At 54.4% G+C, this 17,561-nt stretch overlaps 9 protein-coding genes across 9 annotated transcripts; 5 read left to right on the plus strand and 4 right to left on the minus strand.

Annotated features, from left to right (window-relative positions):
• Positions 1 to 24: 24 nt before the first annotated feature.
• VTN49DRAFT_3753 (uncharacterized protein) lies at positions 25 to 2,364 on the plus strand (the record flags this gene model as incomplete). The annotated part of the gene is made up of 5 exons (XM_069411623.1): positions 25 to 29; positions 107 to 177; positions 238 to 469; positions 532 to 2,084; positions 2,144 to 2,364. The coding sequence occupies 5 exons, from the start codon at positions 25 to 27 to the stop codon at positions 2,362 to 2,364; spliced, it is 2,082 nt and encodes a 693-aa protein (XP_069268223.1).
• A 304-nt stretch (positions 2,365 to 2,668) lies between these two features.
• Positions 2,669 to 3,449, plus strand: VTN49DRAFT_3754 (uncharacterized protein; the record flags this gene model as incomplete). Its single annotated transcript, XM_069411624.1, has 3 exons — positions 2,669 to 2,711; positions 2,777 to 2,942; positions 3,044 to 3,449. The coding sequence occupies 3 exons, from the start codon at positions 2,669 to 2,671 to the stop codon at positions 3,447 to 3,449; spliced, it is 615 nt and encodes a 204-aa protein (XP_069268224.1).
• A 147-nt stretch (positions 3,450 to 3,596) lies between these two features.
• On the minus strand, positions 3,597 to 4,725 carry VTN49DRAFT_3755 (uncharacterized protein; the record flags this gene model as incomplete). The annotated part of the gene is made up of 5 exons (XM_069411625.1): positions 3,597 to 3,926; positions 3,987 to 4,313; positions 4,367 to 4,525; positions 4,605 to 4,670; positions 4,723 to 4,725. The coding sequence occupies 5 exons, from the start codon at positions 4,723 to 4,725 to the stop codon at positions 3,597 to 3,599; spliced, it is 885 nt and encodes a 294-aa protein (XP_069268225.1).
• An 864-nt stretch (positions 4,726 to 5,589) lies between these two features.
• On the plus strand, positions 5,590 to 6,539 carry VTN49DRAFT_3756 (uncharacterized protein; the record flags this gene model as incomplete). Its single annotated transcript, XM_069411626.1, has 3 exons — positions 5,590 to 5,712; positions 5,838 to 6,097; positions 6,155 to 6,539. 3 exons carry the CDS (start codon positions 5,590 to 5,592, stop codon positions 6,537 to 6,539), a joined length of 768 nt encoding a protein of 255 aa, XP_069268226.1.
• Positions 6,540 to 8,021: 1,482 nt separating this feature from the next.
• Positions 8,022 to 8,399, minus strand: VTN49DRAFT_3757 (uncharacterized protein; the record flags this gene model as incomplete). The annotated part of the gene is made up of 2 exons (XM_069411627.1): positions 8,022 to 8,260; positions 8,312 to 8,399. 2 exons carry the CDS (start codon positions 8,397 to 8,399, stop codon positions 8,022 to 8,024), a joined length of 327 nt encoding a protein of 108 aa, XP_069268227.1.
• A 117-nt stretch (positions 8,400 to 8,516) lies between these two features.
• VTN49DRAFT_3758 (uncharacterized protein) lies at positions 8,517 to 9,911 on the plus strand (the record flags this gene model as incomplete). Its single annotated transcript, XM_069411628.1, has 5 exons — positions 8,517 to 8,549; positions 8,614 to 8,674; positions 8,735 to 8,809; positions 8,866 to 9,769; positions 9,824 to 9,911. The coding sequence occupies 5 exons, from the start codon at positions 8,517 to 8,519 to the stop codon at positions 9,909 to 9,911; spliced, it is 1,161 nt and encodes a 386-aa protein (XP_069268228.1).
• A 357-nt stretch (positions 9,912 to 10,268) lies between these two features.
• Positions 10,269 to 11,152, minus strand: VTN49DRAFT_3759 (uncharacterized protein; the record flags this gene model as incomplete). Its single annotated transcript, XM_069411629.1, has 2 exons — positions 10,269 to 11,076; positions 11,130 to 11,152. The coding sequence occupies 2 exons, from the start codon at positions 11,150 to 11,152 to the stop codon at positions 10,269 to 10,271; spliced, it is 831 nt and encodes a 276-aa protein (XP_069268229.1).
• Positions 11,153 to 11,505: 353 nt separating this feature from the next.
• VTN49DRAFT_3760 (uncharacterized protein) lies at positions 11,506 to 12,307 on the plus strand (the record flags this gene model as incomplete). The annotated part of the gene is made up of 2 exons (XM_069411631.1): positions 11,506 to 11,575; positions 11,646 to 12,307. 2 exons carry the CDS (start codon positions 11,506 to 11,508, stop codon positions 12,305 to 12,307), a joined length of 732 nt encoding a protein of 243 aa, XP_069268230.1.
• Positions 12,308 to 12,788: 481 nt separating this feature from the next.
• Positions 12,789 to 16,961, minus strand: VTN49DRAFT_3761 (uncharacterized protein; the record flags this gene model as incomplete). The annotated part of the gene is made up of 3 exons (XM_069411632.1): positions 12,789 to 12,820; positions 12,879 to 13,421; positions 13,472 to 16,961. The coding sequence occupies 3 exons, from the start codon at positions 16,959 to 16,961 to the stop codon at positions 12,789 to 12,791; spliced, it is 4,065 nt and encodes a 1,354-aa protein (XP_069268231.1).
• Positions 16,962 to 17,561: the final 600 nt, after the last annotated feature.

The following is a 17,561-nucleotide window of genomic DNA, read 5'->3' on the forward strand; positions in this document are numbered from 1 at the left end:
TTTTTTTCCTTCCCATCTGCAACCATGTGGTACGTCCCCGTCCCGTGGATGGATGCCGTGGTGCGTTGCACGAGAGGCGGATTGCTGACTCGAATTCGACCGGCAGTGGAATCTTTGGCTACATCAACTATCTCGTGGAGCGAGACCGCAAGTACATTATCGACACCCTGGTGAATGGTGCGTGAATGCGGCGATGTTGTTGGAAAAATGAAACAGCCACCTAATGGTTCGATCTAGGTTTGCTGCGGCTGGAGTACCGTGGTTATGATTCCGCCGGTCTGGCCATCGACGGTGACAAGAAAAATGAAGTCCTTGCCTTCAAGGAGGTCGGAAAGGTCGCCAAGTTGAAGGAATCCATCGACGAGGCGAACCTGGACCTGACCAAGACCTTCGAATCGCATGCGGGGATTGCTCACACCCGATGGGCGACTCACGGCCCTCCGTCCAAGATCAACTGCCACCCTCACCGGTGAGTTCTCTCTCTACGCGAGCCATGGCTCTCGGCGAACGACGCTAACATTCGATCCTTAGATCGGACCCCAACTGGGAATTCTCGATTGTCCACAACGGCATCATCACCAACTACAAGGAATTGAAGTCGTTGCTGGAGAGCAAGGGTTACCGTTTCGAAACAGAGACGGATACGGAATGCATTGCCAAGCTGGCGAAGTACCTGTATGATCAGCAGCCGGACATTGACTTCACCGTCCTGGCCAAGGCCGTGGTGAAGGAGCTCGAGGGTGCCTTTGGTCTGCTCCTCAAGTCCGTGCACTACCCTCATGAGGTCATTGCGGCCCGAAAGGGTTCGCCCCTCGTCATTGGCGTGAAGACGTCGAAGAAGATGAAGGTCGACTTCGTCGATGTCGAGTACTCCGAGGACGTTGCTTTGCCTGCTGAGCAGGCCTCGCAGAATGCGGCCGCCAAGAAGTCGGCCACCAACCTGCTGGCGCCCCCGGACAAGTCGCTCCTGCACCGGTCGCAGTCGCGGGCCTTCCTGTCCGATGACGGCATTCCGCAACCCGCCGAATTCTTCCTCTCCTCGGACCCGTCGGCCATCGTTGAGCACACCAAGAAGGTGCTCTACCTGGAAGACGACGACATTGCTCACATCCACGAGGGCCAGCTGAACATCCACCGGCTGACCAAGGATGATGGCACCTCCAACGTCCGTGCCATCCAGACCATTGAGCTGGAGCTGCAGGAGATCATGAAGGGCAACTACGACCACTTCATGCAGAAGGAGATCTTCGAGCAGCCCGAGTCTGTCGTGAACACCATGCGTGGCCGATTGGACGTCGAGAACAAGAAGGTCACTCTTGGTGGTCTTCGCCAGTATATCAACACCATCCGTCGCTGCCGACGAATCATCTTCATTGCCTGCGGCACCAGCTACCACTCGTGCATGGCCGTGCGTGGTATCTTCGAGGAGCTGACTGAGATTCCAATTTCCGTCGAGCTGGCCTCGGACTTCTTGGACCGCCAGGCGCCGGTCTTCCGTGACGACACGTGCGTGTTCGTCTCGCAGTCGGGTGAGACTGCCGATTCGCTGATGGCCCTCCGATACTGCTTGGAGCGCGGCGCTCTCACGGTCGGCATTGTCAACGTGGTCGGTTCCTCGATCTCGTTGCTCACCCACTGCGGTGTCCACATCAACGCCGGTCCAGAGATCGGTGTCGCGTCCACCAAGGCGTACACGTCGCAGTTTGTGGCCATGGTCATGTTTGCTCTTTCTCTGAGTGAGGACCGTGCGTCGAAGCAGAAGCGGCGCGAGGAGATTATGATTGGCTTGTCCAAGATCTCGGATCAGTTCCGCGAGATCCTCAAGCTCAACGACTCCATCAAGGAGCTGTGCACCAAGTTCAAGGACCAGAAGAGCCTGCTCCTTTTGGGACGTGGTGCCCAGCACGCCACTGCCCTGGAGGGTGCGCTCAAGATCAAGGAGATTTCGTATCTCCACTGCGAGGCTGTCATGTCTGGTGAGCTCAAGCACGGTGTGCTGGCTCTCGTGGACGAGAACCTTCCGATCATCATGATCCTGACTCGCGACAAGCTCTTCTCCAAGTCGCTCAATGCCTATCAACAAGGTGAGTCGTCCTTCGATCTCGAATATCCGTATGTCAGTGCATTTGCTCACTGTGTTTAGTCGTTGCTCGTGGCGGTCGGCCAATTGTCATTTGCAACAAGGATGACCCGGAGTTCCCGGCTTCCCAGACGGAGAAGATCGAAGTGCCGCAGACGGTCGACTGCTTGCAGGGTCTGCTGAACGTCATTCCGCTGCAGCTGATTGCCTACTGGCTGGCCGTCGGTGCGGGTCTGAACGTCGACTTCCCGCGGAACTTGGCCAAGTCTGTGACTGTCGAGTAAAGGATACCCCTGGAGCGATGAGGATACGATTACAATCGGAGATGTTTTTGTTTCGTGAATTGTTTCTACTAGGGTATTTGATATAGGGTTGGGTTCCATGAATGGTACAGTAGTTTGTGTTCCAATCGTAGCTTCTCACTGTACGCGGGTTGGATCTGCGGAATCAATGGCGTAAGAGCTCTCTCCATCGGTGGGGGTACCCGCATGCGGACCTTAGTATCAATAGCGGGGGAACGACCTTGTTTTTTTTTGTACCCTTTAACTGAGCCTTGAATTCCCAATTTCCCCCAGTCTTTAAAAAACCATGGCTTCCATCAAAGGCCCCGGTGCTCCCCAGCAGTTTGACGGTCAGTTGACGCTCTCAGCATTCTAATCTGTTCTGCATTTGTGCCCCTCACTAACCATGGGACAGGCTCCGATCTCCGCATCGGCATCGTACACGCACGATGGAATGAAGCCATCATCAAGGCGCTCGTTGACGGCGCCAAAAAGACCCTCCTGGCTGCCGGTGTCAAGGAGCAGAACATCACCGTGCAGAGTGTTCCGGGGAGTTATGAGCTTCCCTTTGCGACGCAGCGGTATATTTCCTCCCCCTCCACCCCCCACTATCCTACCTATCCGCAGGAAACATCAAAGTGAGACAATGTAACTGACAATATGAATTGAAAAAAAAAAAAAGTCTGATTCAAGCATCCCATGTCCAAGCTGCAAGTTCCCGCACAACGGGCGCAACCGACCTCCTCTCCTCCGCGACATCCTCCGCAGTGGATCTCGCCGGGTCCAGCAACAACCGCGCCCTCGCACCATTCGACGCCGTGATTGCCATCGGCGTGTTGATCAAGGGTGCTACGATGCATTTCGAGTACATTGCCGATGCGGTCAGTCATGGGTTGATGCGGGTGCAGTTGGAGACGGGCGTGCCGGTGATTTTTGGCGTGTTGACGCTGCTGAATGAGGAGCAGGGCTTGGAGAGGGCAGGTCTGGGAGACTCGCCGAATAAGCATAATCATGGTGAGGATTGGGGACATGCGGCGGTGGAGTTGGCGGTTAAGAGGAGGGGGTGGTCGGAAGGGAGGATTCTGTAATGGTTTTTGTCTACGAAAATATAGAGATGGGTTTAAAGCGATTACTGGGGAGGGGAATGTATATGGGAGATTGTAACAATCTATTTGTGATTGGAAAGAAAAAATTGGGGTCGTCAAAGTGCACGTTCCGAGAAAAATGACTAGGATTTATTCTTCCATGCGCTCGCCTTCGCTCTTCTTCTCTTCCTCCTCGTCATCGTCCACTTCCAGTGCCCGCTTGGCTGCCTTCTCGGCCTCCTCGACGAGTTCCCTGGGCACCTCTTCGTGCCGTCCCTTTGTCGGACCGTCCAGAGAGCTGATCCACGTCATCTCGAGTTCAAAGTCCTTGTCCTGGTTGTCGTCGTGGGCGACATAGATGATGCGTGCGGCCTCCTTGACCGCGTCGTAGATACTCAAGTTCCCAGAGGCGAGGTCGAGTTTCTCCAGTTCGGCTTTGGCTGCTTGTCGGCCTTTGCCGGTGGCAGCGCCGTAGTAGCCCTACACATCATTTATTAGTGCCCCATTTTGAGGTGTCTTTTTTTTTGGGGAATGCCATACCCAATATGAGCCACTCGGCTCAATCATGTACAAGCCAGGGCCACCAGCCTTGGTACCCTCGACCTTCCCGCCGCCTCCCGTCGACGGACCATCGCCGACTTGGCCATCCACGGGCAACTCCGCCTCCGAATCCCAACCGGCAATGATCGAGGTCACTCCAAACGGGCGCACGCTCGAATATAGCGTGTATGCCTGAACGTACCCGCCGAGTCGGTTGGCTAGGGCCGAGGTCGGGATGGGGCCCTTGTATATTCTTCTCCAGGACGCGGCCTCGTCGCGCGCTCTGAGAACAAAGTGTCGGCCGTCGGGGACCAAGCCGGCCGAAACCTAACCATGAATTAGCCCCGTAGCAGTCGGGACGGGGTTCGCGAAGGCCTTACAATGCCAATGTGCCGGTCAACTGTTGCTATCCTCTTGTTCGCACCGGGCTTCAGGAGCTTGGTGGTGATGAGTTTCTCAACGGCCAGGACGACTCCATCCTTGCATCGAATTCCGATAGCCGTGCCTCCATTCTCAACGGCTTTGACGGCGTATTCGACCTAGTCAGCAACCGCATCGGGTCTATCAGCATTTATCCAGCCGCAGCAAAACAAACGCGGGGAGAGGTGATTTGCGTACTTGGAAGTTCCGTCCGTCGGGAGAGAAGACGGAGTTCGTAAGATCGTAACCCGTGCCGATTGACGTCTGTTCTCTGTAATTAGCAACTGCAATGGGCGAGAGAGAGAACGTATCTGACCATGGCAAGCTAGTCAGTGATATGAGGAAGCTCTGTGGACGATGTCTACAAGTTGTCTAGGCCAATGGCCAATATTATCGGAATGGAAAAGAACGGTAGAAAGGAGATTCCCCCGATATACTTTGCACCGGAGAACGGTTGAGAGAGGAAACAATCAAACTGGGGGGTAAACTTGAAGCTGCTGGTCGACACTGGAGCTTCCAGCCGTCTTCGCGTCACCGTTGTTCTGCCTACGAGCCCTTTGTGATCACGTGCCGCAGCTCCAGTCAGGTCCAACTCCCCAAACTCTCCATGTGACTGAGATTATGTAACCAGAGAGATCCATGAAGCTGGGATCTCTGAGCTGTGGATTCTGCGGCATGCAGATGTTGAGCCTATGATTAACATTACCAGTGATATCTTGGCCGGTGGACGCTTTTCAGCGAGTTTTATTCAAACTGACATTTAGGTGCTGCTGCTGGATTATGTCTATCACATCTAAAAACGACACTCGAGCTTCTCAGAGCAGATTCGATAAATTGACATCAATCCAGTCTCATGCGCAAACATGACGCCTGATCTGGTCTCAAATGCAGATTGGCCACTGCGGCCGACAGCAGAGACAGATGCCTTGAGGCCCAAAAGTTTTAGGTTTTTCTGATTTGATATTGGGCCGACAAGCCTAAGCGTATCGATACCATTCATCTCCTCTCTCCCCACCATGGGTGGGATGCCGAGTCATCAGAGAGAAATATATGCGTTGCTGCGGATTTGAAGCTCCTGAAGATCATTGTGGTTTATATTTACTTCGTTCCCTGCCTCCATTTGCCATGAATTTGTGTATCTAAGATCCTTTTTCCGAGAACTTGACCTGACCCTCGTGAATATATGTCGCCACCGCTGACCTTCAACATGGATTTGACTACATCATACCAATGCCCCTGGTGCAGATACCACACAAACGTTATTTCAACAATCCCCTCCTTCAGGGAGAACCCTTACTGTCATCAGGTTGTTTCTTGTCCTTCCACCGGCGTTCCGATCAGATTTGATTTTCCTCATCCAATCATGATCGATCCGTCGCCGTAGCATCCTGTACATAGAACAAAAAAAAGCTAACGCAAGGAGAATAAAAGTGCGGTCTGACATACCCGGAAGCGTTGAGCAAAGCCCAAGACGACCTGGTGACTTTGTTCTCGGAACATGGACTTGAGCAGCGGGACATTCGTACCATTCCTTCTACCGATGGGGAAAAGAATCCCGCACCGGCACCAGTCCAGACCCAGGCCGACACGCCGATATTTGCTTCCTCAGCGGCCCATAGCATACCCCTGTACCGCCGTCGGAGCGTGAGCAATACAGTAGAAAGCCCGAATCCAAGCTCGAGCCAATCCCGGTATGACTCGTTCCGTCTCAGTATGAGTAACATCTATCTGCTGACACACCTCAACAGGGAATCAGAGCATGTTTCGCCATCACAGAGAGATCAAGCCAACACGGCCACTCGTCAGGAATCTGCGGGCGATCTGACCATGTCCGATGCCATGGAGGAAGACGATGCCGGGGTTCAGCCCAGCAGCGAGGCAGAGCCATATATGACCGCTGGCTACGAGAGTCTGGCTGCAGAGCAGGCTCACTCTAGCACAAGCCTATCCCCAAGGCAAACTCGCACACCTCCTCCGGAGCCGACGACGGGTCTTCCATACGCTCCCTCTCGTGATCCGATCTATAATCCGGCGGGCTGGTGGGAGTTGGGTGGAGTCAAGCCGCTTGAGTTTCAGTACGGGGCGTTTGAGCAGATGAGACAGTTTGCAGAGGCTACTGTGATGAATTTCTAGGTGTTCATCTGAGTTTATGCTTGTCATCGAGGCCGGGGCAGGAGATACCTAGGTGCCAAAATTCAATATATGCCATAGAAAATGTTAACCAGCTCTCACCGACATAAGCCATAAATAGCACGCATTAAAAAATACAGATGAACATATATGCAAAAGAACGTATTGACAGTCAAAAAGGTAGACCGTCGGCGTTCGTCAGGAGCGACACATGATACGTCATGAAAACCGTCGTTAGCACATGCTCATAAACGCAGCACAGTCTCAGAAGGAGCGCTTCAACGGTTAGCGTTGGCGGCAGTTCTCGTGATTACACCACTTGGACGATGAAGCCTCGAAGCGTGACATCAGGGCTACTGTGGTAGTTTCGTTGGTTTCTTGATTCTTTTCGTTTTTGTTCGATAGCATGAACGCCGAATTCAGTTGAGCTGTTACCGACGGAACGACGGAATGGCGAGCATGATGCTCTTGTTGCTAGATCGAGACTTCTGGTACATCAATCAGTTTGTTCATTGCGTTCACTCGGGACGACTGACGGCAATGAAACTAGGTCGTCTCCGCTTCAGTATTCTCGTGCAAGTCTTCTCCTTGTATATCTCTCTTGAAGCAGTTTTGCCCTGGAAAATGGCACCACCGCCGAGGGTCTGGATCTGCCAATGGCAATGCCATGGCTTCCAAGGCCAGAGTCGTCAGGACCAGCTGGGTGAATACAGCAACCATTTTCATCGCAGTGGATTCTGTATCAATGACCGTTGATGTCGGTATGCGATGATCTTCAAGCTGCTCCGAAGCTGCTCCGTCTAAGACGGTAAATGGCGTCGCAGGTTTGAAAGAGAGAACAAGCGGGAACTTGGCCTTCTTGATGTGAGATCGCGATCTACCATCAGAGAAGAAACATGGTTGCAGCGCGATCAAAGAAAGCCAAGCTCTCTGAAGAACACATGGCTATTATTGACAGGATTGAAGGCTAATTCGTTACCGGGATCAATAGGCGTTCGTCCATCGTGAACGAGAACGACATTCTCTGGAAACGAAGAAAACCAGGACACACGAGCCCATTGAGGCTCTTCATAAGGGGCCATGGCCCTGGCCCACGGGGCATAATCATCATGGAACGCGATGAATGCCTGGCGTGAGGATCCTTCCGAATTGGGGTCTCAATAGATATCGTCCGTTGTTTTGCGGAGACGCTGAGTCCCGGAAAAGGCGCTCAATAGAGCTGTCAATGGACCGGACGACAACTCGAATTCATGTCCAGAACTGCGACGGCCTCTCTCATTCGAGAGCCGATCCCATAACGAATGATGGATTGGTGTCAATGCCCCAGTGCTTGCACGGTGCTTGGAGCTCATACTCCATGTCTTAATATGCCTCGATTTGACCAAACTGGAGCCTGTCGGAAATTATAATCACAAGAACTCCAAGAACCATGCCCTGCAGCGGAGCCTGTTCTCCAATGGTCTAGATCGTACCCGAGCAGCATCCTCACAAGCAAACCCGAATCGAGCTGTCGGACAGAGGGAGCTTGTAGCTCCAATGCTGCACCATTTTCGGTAACTTCCCGATCGGCAGCAGCTTTTCGGCGTCATCGGAGATCCGATGATGACTAAGCCCTTCGGGAGCTCCGGGGTGCACACCCCATGATCTCATTTTCTTTCTCCAGCTTGGAAGATGGGAGAAAATTTCGCCTGCTTGCCGAGTGTCCCGTCCACCGACCATTTCGACTAATCCCTCTCAGTCCATTGCAGAGGAAAGAGCTGCAGGGTGGCTCTTGCCGTTAATTGTGGTGGCTGCAACTTCCGATTCTCGCAAGTAGTAGCTGAGCCGTTCCTTCCGAATCCGCATTGAGACCCAGTTTGGCATCTGCGACGGTCACCACAGGGACATCTGCTTCTTCTTGAATTTTTTTTTTGTTAATTTTTATTTTTTATTTTTCCCCGTGACTTTGCATCGCTCCTTTCCTGTGTGCACCTGCCCGCCATGTCGTCTCTGCGCCTTGCGACGCCTGTTCGGGTAAGAAGTTGGAGTCTTCCGCCATGCGCGAAATCCGGACTAACTAGGGTTTTCTTCTTCAAAGACCCTGTGCCGCAGCACCCTGTCGGCCACAACAGGCCCTCGGCCATGGATCGCCTCGCGATGTATGCGTCTCCTTTCCATTGAGCGGTTGGAATTGCGCTAACAGGATGCTCCCGCGATAGCAATGGCCACCCTTCAGTCCGACATCTTCAAGCCGACCAAGTATGGCGGAAAGTACACGGTGACGCTGATTCCAGGTGCGCACACGTACTGCCAGCCGGAGTCGCGCGGAAACTAACAATTGGAACTCTAGGTGACGGAATTGGCGCTGAAGTGGCCGAGTCGGTCAAGACCATCTTCAAGGCCGACAATGTCCCCATTGAGTGGGAGCAGGTCGACGTCAGCGGCGTTGATACGGGCAACAAGCATTCCGAGGAGCTGTTCCGGGAGTCCATTGCGTCGCTGCGCCGCAACAAGATCGGTCTCAAGGGTATTCTCTTCACGCCGGTGGAGCGCTCCGGCCACCAATCCTTCAACGTCGCGCTGCGCCAGGAATTGGACATTTACGCGTCAGTTGTCCTGATCAAGAACATTCCCGGCTACAAGACGCGCCATGATAATGTGGATCTGTGCATCATTCGAGAGAACACCGAGGGCGAGTACTCTGGTCTCGAGCACCAGTCCGTGCAGGGCGTCGTGGAGTCGCTCAAGATCATCACCCGCGCCAAGTCCGAGCGCATTGCCAAGTTCGCCTTCAGCTTCGCGCTGGCCAACAACCGCAAGAAGGTGACGTGCATCCACAAGGCGAACATCATGAAGCTGGCCGATGGTCTGTTCCGCAACACGGTCAAGAAGGTCGGCGAGAACTACCCGACGCTGGAAGTCAACGATATGATTGTCGACAATGCCTCCATGCAGGCTGTGTCGCGCCCGCAGCAGTTCGACGTCATGGTGATGCCCAACCTGTACGGTGGCATCATGTCCAATATCGGTGCCGCGCTGGTCGGCGGTCCCGGTATCGTGCCTGGCGCCAACATGGGCCGGGATGTTGCCGTGTTCGAGCCGGGCTGCCGTCACGTTGGTCTGGATATCAAGGGCAAGGACCAGGCTAACCCGACGGCGATGATTCTGTCGGGCTCGATGATGCTTCGCCATCTGGGTTTGGATGACCATGCCAACCGTATTTCCAAGGCAGTTTACGATGTGATTGCCGAAGGGTGAGTTATCAGATTTATTTTTGACCCAATTGATCCTCTTCTAACAGCCTACAGGAAATGGCGAACGCGGGATCTGGGTGGCACGGCCACCACGCACGAGTTTACGCGGGCGGTGCTGGACAAGATGGAGGAGGCTCTGTAAGCGGTTATCGCAGAGAACGAACATGATGGATTTGCATTACGGTACGATCGTTTTCTTTTTGTAACGTTACATGCTGTCGCACATTTTTTTTTCTTTTGTTTGTTTGGATATGTACGGTATATCAACAATAGAGTATGCACATTGATTCGTATACCATGAAGCTCATAATCTCTGCATCGAACCCGAGCCTTGGGCTGGGACGCAAATCCTGGACTGGACTTGGTGCGCACCTTGAGGTGGCGCTGGTCACGGCGCGAGTCCGGTGACTCGGAAATGGGTTGGCCGTCGCAGGCCAAAGTCAACCACAATGGATGATTCGGATCAAATGGAACAATCGCGTCAAACAACCCACCACAATCAAAACCTCGGCCTACGCTTCCTCCCAGTGTACTTTGAATTTGGCTTGACAATCTTGCCCTTGCGGGCCATCTGCTCCTTCTTCTTGAGGATCCATTCCTTACTGCCCTTGACGATCTGCTTCTTGCGGGCCTCCCTCTTGCGCGCATCGAGGATGTCGACGTTATCCATACCGTCGACCACGCCGGTAATGTCGCCGGAGAGACCGCCACCACCGACAGTAAGGACGAGGTAAGTCTTTGCATTCTTAGTCCCCGGGTCATCCTCGAGGATACCGGCGCCGAAACCCGCGCGGATGGCGGCGCTGCTGATCATAGAACGTTGGGCGTCGTTCTTTGGGTAGAACTGGCAGACGGCGCGGCCGCCGCGGCGCAAACTAGCGTAGAGACCGTCGAAGAAGCGGCGCAGACGGCCCTCGGGGGAGACGTCGCTCGACTCGGCGTTGCAGAGCCACTGCACGGCGCTGATGCTGATGGCAGCGTCAAAGGTACCCGGACGGAAGGGCACGCCCTGGCCAATATCTGCTAGAAGGAGGTCGCCTTCAACTTCCCGCTGCAAGGCAATGTCTAGCATGCTAGGGGAGATATCCATGCCGACCCAGATGTGTGGGCCGCCTTCTTCGGGCGGCACGCTCGAGAGGATCTCTCCAGAAAGGCCAGAGCCGCAGCCGATGTCGAGGATTAGCGAGGGAGATTTCAGATCCAGCAGCTCCAGCGCGCGATATGTCATTTCCGCCTGCACATTCTGAATGCGCGAGGACGTGGTGTACTTGAGGGATTCATTATCGTTGTAGTAGAGGTCGGGGGGCCTAAACTTTTTTGTCAACGTTAAACTCCAGATACGGGGTAAAATAAAGCATACGCTTGTTCCTCTGGGCGCGACATTGTGTCTATACAGCCTAGTCAATCTGCCGAACAATGTGAGGATTGTGATTTTCGTTATCAAGAATTTCGGCGTTGATAAACTCAAGATTGGGCTGTCTAAACTGGATCCGGATTAGTCGGCAGACATTTACGTCAATTACCTTCCAAATCTAGCAAGCAGCAGCTCCAATCACCTCACGGCCTGATTTCGGCCAGCTTGCGCCAGCAACACCTCGTCATGGACTGATTGGCCTGGTCGATTGTACCGAGTTCATAATGCCAGCTTCTCGAACAGATTTTATAGACTGAGGACATTTTAGTCAGTTCGAACTCTACTGTCCTCGATAGGATCCCAGGAACTTGTGGTCGTCACAATGTGGATTCTTCCTCTGGTCGGGTATATTGGCGTGGTGGTTGGCTTTTGTTTCTTGACGTTGGCAATCGGTACATTTTTCTACCCTCACGAAGGCCATTATTGAATTTGTACGCCTCCGCTGACAATAATGTATAATAGCATCCGGTCTTTATTACCTCTCCGAGCTCGTCGAAGAACATACCGTCCTCGCCAAACGCATCCTCACGCGCCTCATTTACGGCGTCATCACCGTAATAACCCTCCTCTGGCTCATCGATGGCTTCCCCTTCTGGCTGAGCCTTTTGGGCGTTGCCTCACACATCATCTACGCCAGCAATCTCCGCCGATTCCCCTATGTGCGACTCACAGACCCTTTGTTCCTTCTCTCCTGCGCACTTGTCTGTCTAAACCACTGGCTTGGGTTCCGCTACTTCTCTAACCCACAATTACGTCGGAGCACTAGCCATGTTTCTTCCAATGATCCCACCGCGTGGAGGAGACCGTATTATGAGTACGAGACTGTGCCGACGTTTACCGAAGTGGCGTCGTATTTCGGCCTCTGCGTCTGGCTCGTTCCCTTTGCCTTGTTTGTCAGCTTGAGTGCCGGGGAGAATGTCTTGCCGACGATGGCAACGGTTAGCGCGGGCGGCGCGGGCGCCGAAGGGGTGGATTCTGCAGCAGGGGGTCTCTCTGTTGGGCCGGAGAAGCGCTCCAAGCCGATTGGAATGGCCAAGGCCTTGGTGGACGCTGTTCGGGAGTGGACGTCTGAGACGGGAGAGTTGTTGGGGCTCTGGAAGGGGGAGAAGACGAGAAGATTCTAACCTTTTTCATTTGTATTTCATGACTATTGTACCTAATATCTACTGATGGACTGATCTTCTAATGATATGAATGGAAAAAAAAAAAAAAANAAAAAAAAAGAAGGATAGAGTTCATTCATAAATCGTCGTGTTGGCCCTGGCCCGTCAGAACAAAGCCAAACACTCGGTACATACTGAAACACAATATCTCACAAGAAGAATAGAAGAAGTCAAGACAACATATTGTTGCCCGTCATAGTTAATAGCCATAAATAATAGCCAAGCCATGAACCTGAAAAAAAAAAAAGTAAAAGAAACAAGGGTATATCCCAGTAATCCTGGTTAAGAACCTCCAACAAAAAGAAACCTCAACGAGACTCCGTGAATGATTAGGAAATACTCGTTGCTCACTCCTGGAAAATGCAATGGCAGAAGCCACCAGGCTGGGGGCCAATCTTTCAATTGAGCGCGTTCAGTCATTGATGAAATAATGTATCAAAAATCACTCATACACAGGCTCCTCGGCAATCGCATCTTGACCACGTCAGCCTATTGAGTCAAAACCAGAGAGGATTCAAAGAGAAAAACTTACCCTCCTCACGAAGCTGTGGGTATGAAGGCCGGCGATGTCCCATGTCCATGAAGAGCATGGAGCTCTCTCGCCTCTTCGCCTTGGTTGCGCGCAATGTGTCTTCTGGATTCAACATGCGCTGCGTTGGCCCCGGGCCATAGCTCATGTCTCGCCCACCCCACCCCTCTTGCGATGCCGATCTCTGCTGATGAATCTGTTCGTCCTGCGAGGGAGCCGAGACATCCGGCGCGGACTGATGGCGTGGCAAACCGCCTTCGGCGCTCGACGACCGCCCATACGCGTCGGCCTGCTGCGAACCGTCTGGTGAGACGCAGAATATGCGCTCGTAGTCGGTCAAGAACATGGAGAATACAGGCGCCGGGATGTTCAGCGTCGGAGCAAAGACAATGCCCACGTTCCGAATTGTCATCTTGTTCACCTCCGCATTGTTGACGATCTCGATCAAAAACTTGGAGATAGCGCTTAGTAGAGCTCGGTTCTCCCGTGGCAACCTGTGCACCAGGGAGTTGAACGCCGCCAATTGCTGCTCTCTGTCATCGTATTCTGGTATCCAGTTAGTACGGCGACGACATGTTTAAATGCACGAAACTCACCTAGCACGCTCAAAAATTCGGGGTGGAGGTCCCGCGTCAGTACCGACGTCGGAAGCTCACGTAGGTACTGCTTGAACAGCGATGCTACTGCATGGACGTCATGATACTCGTCGTCAGCCAAAAAGTTGACATCACCCTCCGCGTTGAATCGTTCCTTCAACGCCTTGACAACCACGTTCGACCCGCTCAGCCGGAAGATGCCTTCCTCTGACGCGGCGTTCTTGGCTCGGAGATACTCAATGCACCGATACACTACCGCTGGCAATTCCACGTCCACACCGTTGGGGCCGCAGTACTGAACAGCCTCAGCTAGGGGCATGCCAAAGACCGGCGGCCGCGAGGCGGCCGCTCGGTCTCCACCCAAACTGCCATTATTTTCCTGCGATTGACTCAGCAGGTCTAGCGTCGACCGCGTACGAAAGCCCCATATACTGCGTTTCTTTTCCTTGACCGACGTTGTCTTGTTGCCCCATGCTCCGGCATCTTGAATGACAGCTCCGTTGGTGGGACCAGAAATCGCCCTGCTCCCCTGTCCGTTGGGATCGTTGATCTCGGTCGATGTCTTCGCTGCTGCCTCATACGAGGGCCCATACATCGGTGGCTCGGCCGGCACAGCGTCGTCATAGCTGAATCCTTGTACGGTGTCTTGGGTTTCTACATCTGGACTATCGGTCCCTTTGCCATTTTTCCGACCGCTGAAGAGACGGGACCGTGTGGAGTGTTTTCCGGAGTGAGACTTCTGCGTGGCCTTCTGCTCCTCGTCTGAGTGAGGCTCCACGTACGCAAGGAGCGCATCGACCCATGCATCTCGCTCCTCATCGCTCTCGGCGCACAAGACATGGCGGACGAACGACGACGGGTCCTTCCTCTTGGGTTCCAAGATAAGGAACGCGTGCCGATACTGATTGTCGTGGTCATCATCGAGGCGAGACGGAGACTGGTTGTTACCGCTCTGCGCCTGCTTTCCGATTTGTGCATGATGAATCCTGATCGTCCCCAAGTGAGGCCCACCAGGTGACTCATAGTACTTGAACTCTGGACCATGCAGCACAAAGTACCGAGACTTCCAGCCGCCAAAGTTCTTGCCCCTCTTTGTCAGCCATCCTTCTTTCCACGGCTTACCATCGGGTCCTCGAAGCAGCTCCGGCGGCGTAGTCTTGCCATTAGCCTTCACCAGCGCCGATTCATCGTCCCGTGGCTCGATCGCATCCGTGCTCAGGAAGCGGCAGACAACGATCGCTGCTGCCTCGGACATGGGTGTGTCAAGCAGGGTCTCAAAATACGAATTCAAGGCTTCCCGTCTCGCGTCGATCTTCGCGGGAGAATGCCCACTGAAGATTGATCGATCAGGGAGCTTTCCATTGAAATCGCACATTTGCCGGATCTGCTGGTCGAGCTGCGGAAGAGCTTGAATGGCCTTCTCAACACGCCACAGCTCCGCTCGATTCGCACGCGAGAACACGCTGAGGACGAAGACCGGGTCCTCGTCGTTGGGCCGGCCGCCGAAATAGCTACTTCTACTTGGACGAAGACGAGATGAGGCTACCTTGACCTCGATTGACGGCAGGGCGTTGGGCGGCAGAAGGAGACCCGGGTATTCTTCCGAGACCAGATCCTGACATATTGTACGGTTGACGCCATACGGCGTTTTGGGGCTGTCAATCTTCACGGAAGGATCAATAGTTGGAATTTGACGGTGCGCGTTATCCACGTGAGGGGAGGCTGGGGGTTTCGTTCCGTGATGGGCCGCCATCGAGCCATGCGTAGCACTCTTGGGTGACAACGGAGGAGACATGATCGCCGTTCCCTGGCGCGGCTGTCGTGGAAGCGGAGACCCGAGGGGACGGTCAGCCGGCCGTGGGCTGCTGGGCAAGCCAGGAGTGGGAGGAGCATGGCGATCACTCAGGAGTGACGGATCCCGGGGACCTGAATTTACAATCGCGGCCAGTGAGTCAGTTCTAGGGAACTGGCCATGGTTTAAGTGCGAGGGCGATGCGGCCGCTCTCCACGGGCTTAGGGTTGAGTCAGCGTCTTTGTTTGGAGCAGCGCTCGATTGCTTGGACTGCTTTTTCGATCGGCTGCGTGCTTCTTGCTCTCGAAGTGCCGCCGCCTCTCTCTCTCTGTCATCCTCTTCCCTTGTCCTTCGTCGACCACGACGCTCTTCCTCATCCGAGATTGAGTGATCATCATAGTTAGATTCTGACTGGGAATCATTAATGGAATCAGTGGGAATGTGCTTGCCATGAGTTCGACCAAGATCCAACGGTGCGGGCGGAGGCTTGCGAGATGGCGCCGGCGGAGTCGCCGCGTTCGTCGACTGCTCTGGTCCCGCCGATTGGCCGGCGGCGTCCTCTGGGGACGTTGAGGGCCGAGAATCCGGAGCAGTCTCATTCGGAGCTGGTTCCGCATTGGACTGGATGAGGAACACATCCGAGTTGCGGACCGAGTCTCGTACTGGACCGGCGCCATCCTTCGCTGCGGACTGCGCAGACGGCTGGTTGGCGGCGTTGCGCGCGTTGGCCTCCTCGGCTGCAGCAAGCCGCGATCGCATTTCATGGAGCTGGCTTTGCAGCTCCTTGAACTTCTTCCGATATAGCTCCTTATCCTTGAGTGCGCGTTCCAGGTCCCGATTCAGACCTAGGACCAACGCCCTCTGCTTCTCGAGCAGCCGCCAGAGCTGTTCATTCTGTGAGGACGCATGATGCTTGTCCTTCAACAAGTGTAGGATCAAGGCCTCAGCAGAGCCAGCTGCTGCGATGAGATTGTTAATATCGGCGGACGTCACGGAGTTCGCATCGAATGACGACTTGTGGGAATGGGAGCCCAACGATAGCGAAGATATAGCGGAGTCGATGGACGAAGTCCGCGGCATCATGCGTTGGGCCGCACGTCCCGCAGCCTTTTTGGGAATGGAAGGCCAAGCGGTGGGAGAGCCGGATTGCCTGATTGTGTCGGGTAATGAGCGGGACTCGCCGTTGGCGGAGGTCTCTGGAGAGGCCGCACCGTGCCCCGGCTCCGACGGCGGATTTGTCACTTCTGTAGTCACCGAGGGCCCCGAGGAGAGCGATCCCGATCGTTGTGCGCCCGGCGAGTCGGCGAACGTCGGGCCGGACAGATTGCGATCGACGGGGGAGCTGGCGATGGCCGAGCTGGGGGAATCTTGAGCCGGGGACGAGCTGGACGGCGGTTGGCCCTGCAGATTCGGACTGCGATACGGAGTGTAGTTGGTGCGCACCGGGGAAGGATTCGGTCGGTGCGGCGTGGCGGAACTGGAGGGCTGCTGAAGGGCTTGGCTGGGGACATCGGGGGACCCAAGCCCAGTGGGACGGCCACTGCTACTGCTGCTGCTGTTCATGGCCGGGGATGCAGAAGGCTGATGCTGGGGTAACTCATTGCTGGGCTGGCTGGCGTGTGGAGGACGTGGCCAACCAGTCTGAAGCGACAGGGACTGCGCATTGTCTGAAGCCGATTGTGGCGAAGGGTGCGACATTGGCTGTCCGGTGTCGAGACGGAGAGCATCAGACGGCGGACTGCGATTGGCGTTAGGGGCGGGAGGGGGACATGAGAAACCAAAATGTCGCGGGGGGGAAAAGTGATATCGAGTGAGACGGGAAGGAAAAGGCAAAATCTGTCACCTCACGATCCTACTCGCTGTCCGCCGGACGAGGACTCGGTCGGAAGGACGAGTTGAAGAGGCCAACCAGAGACAGGGGGTGTTCCTGGCCCGTTCCGGAGGTCCCTTCACCTGGGGGTGTCCTTTTGCTCCGTCCGCTGCAAGGACGGAGCACAGGCCAATGCGAATTACCGTTCCACTCCCTAAAAATGCCGGAAAGAGGAAACTTTACAGTAATTGCTGTGACGGCCGTCGCCGTCGGGGAGTTTAAAATTTCTTTGCATGCTGGTCATGATAAGATGTGCAAGTCTATTGGTGCCGCGGAGGAGAGTTAATTACTAGCCTCTTGGCATTTGAATGGCCCATGCATGCTCATTTTCCTCTGGTGGACCGACAGGAGGAGCTCTACGTGCGCTTGGATTTGTTTTGTCCTTTTTTTTTTTTCTTTTCTTTTCCCTCAACGGCCGCATGCAAATG

The sequence above is a fragment of the Thermomyces lanuginosus genome (genome assembly GCF_041956635.1).
Source record: "Thermomyces lanuginosus strain ATCC 200065 unplaced genomic scaffold VTN49scaffold_29, whole genome shotgun sequence".
Taxonomy (NCBI): domain Eukaryota; kingdom Fungi; phylum Ascomycota; class Eurotiomycetes; order Eurotiales; family Trichocomaceae; genus Thermomyces; species Thermomyces lanuginosus.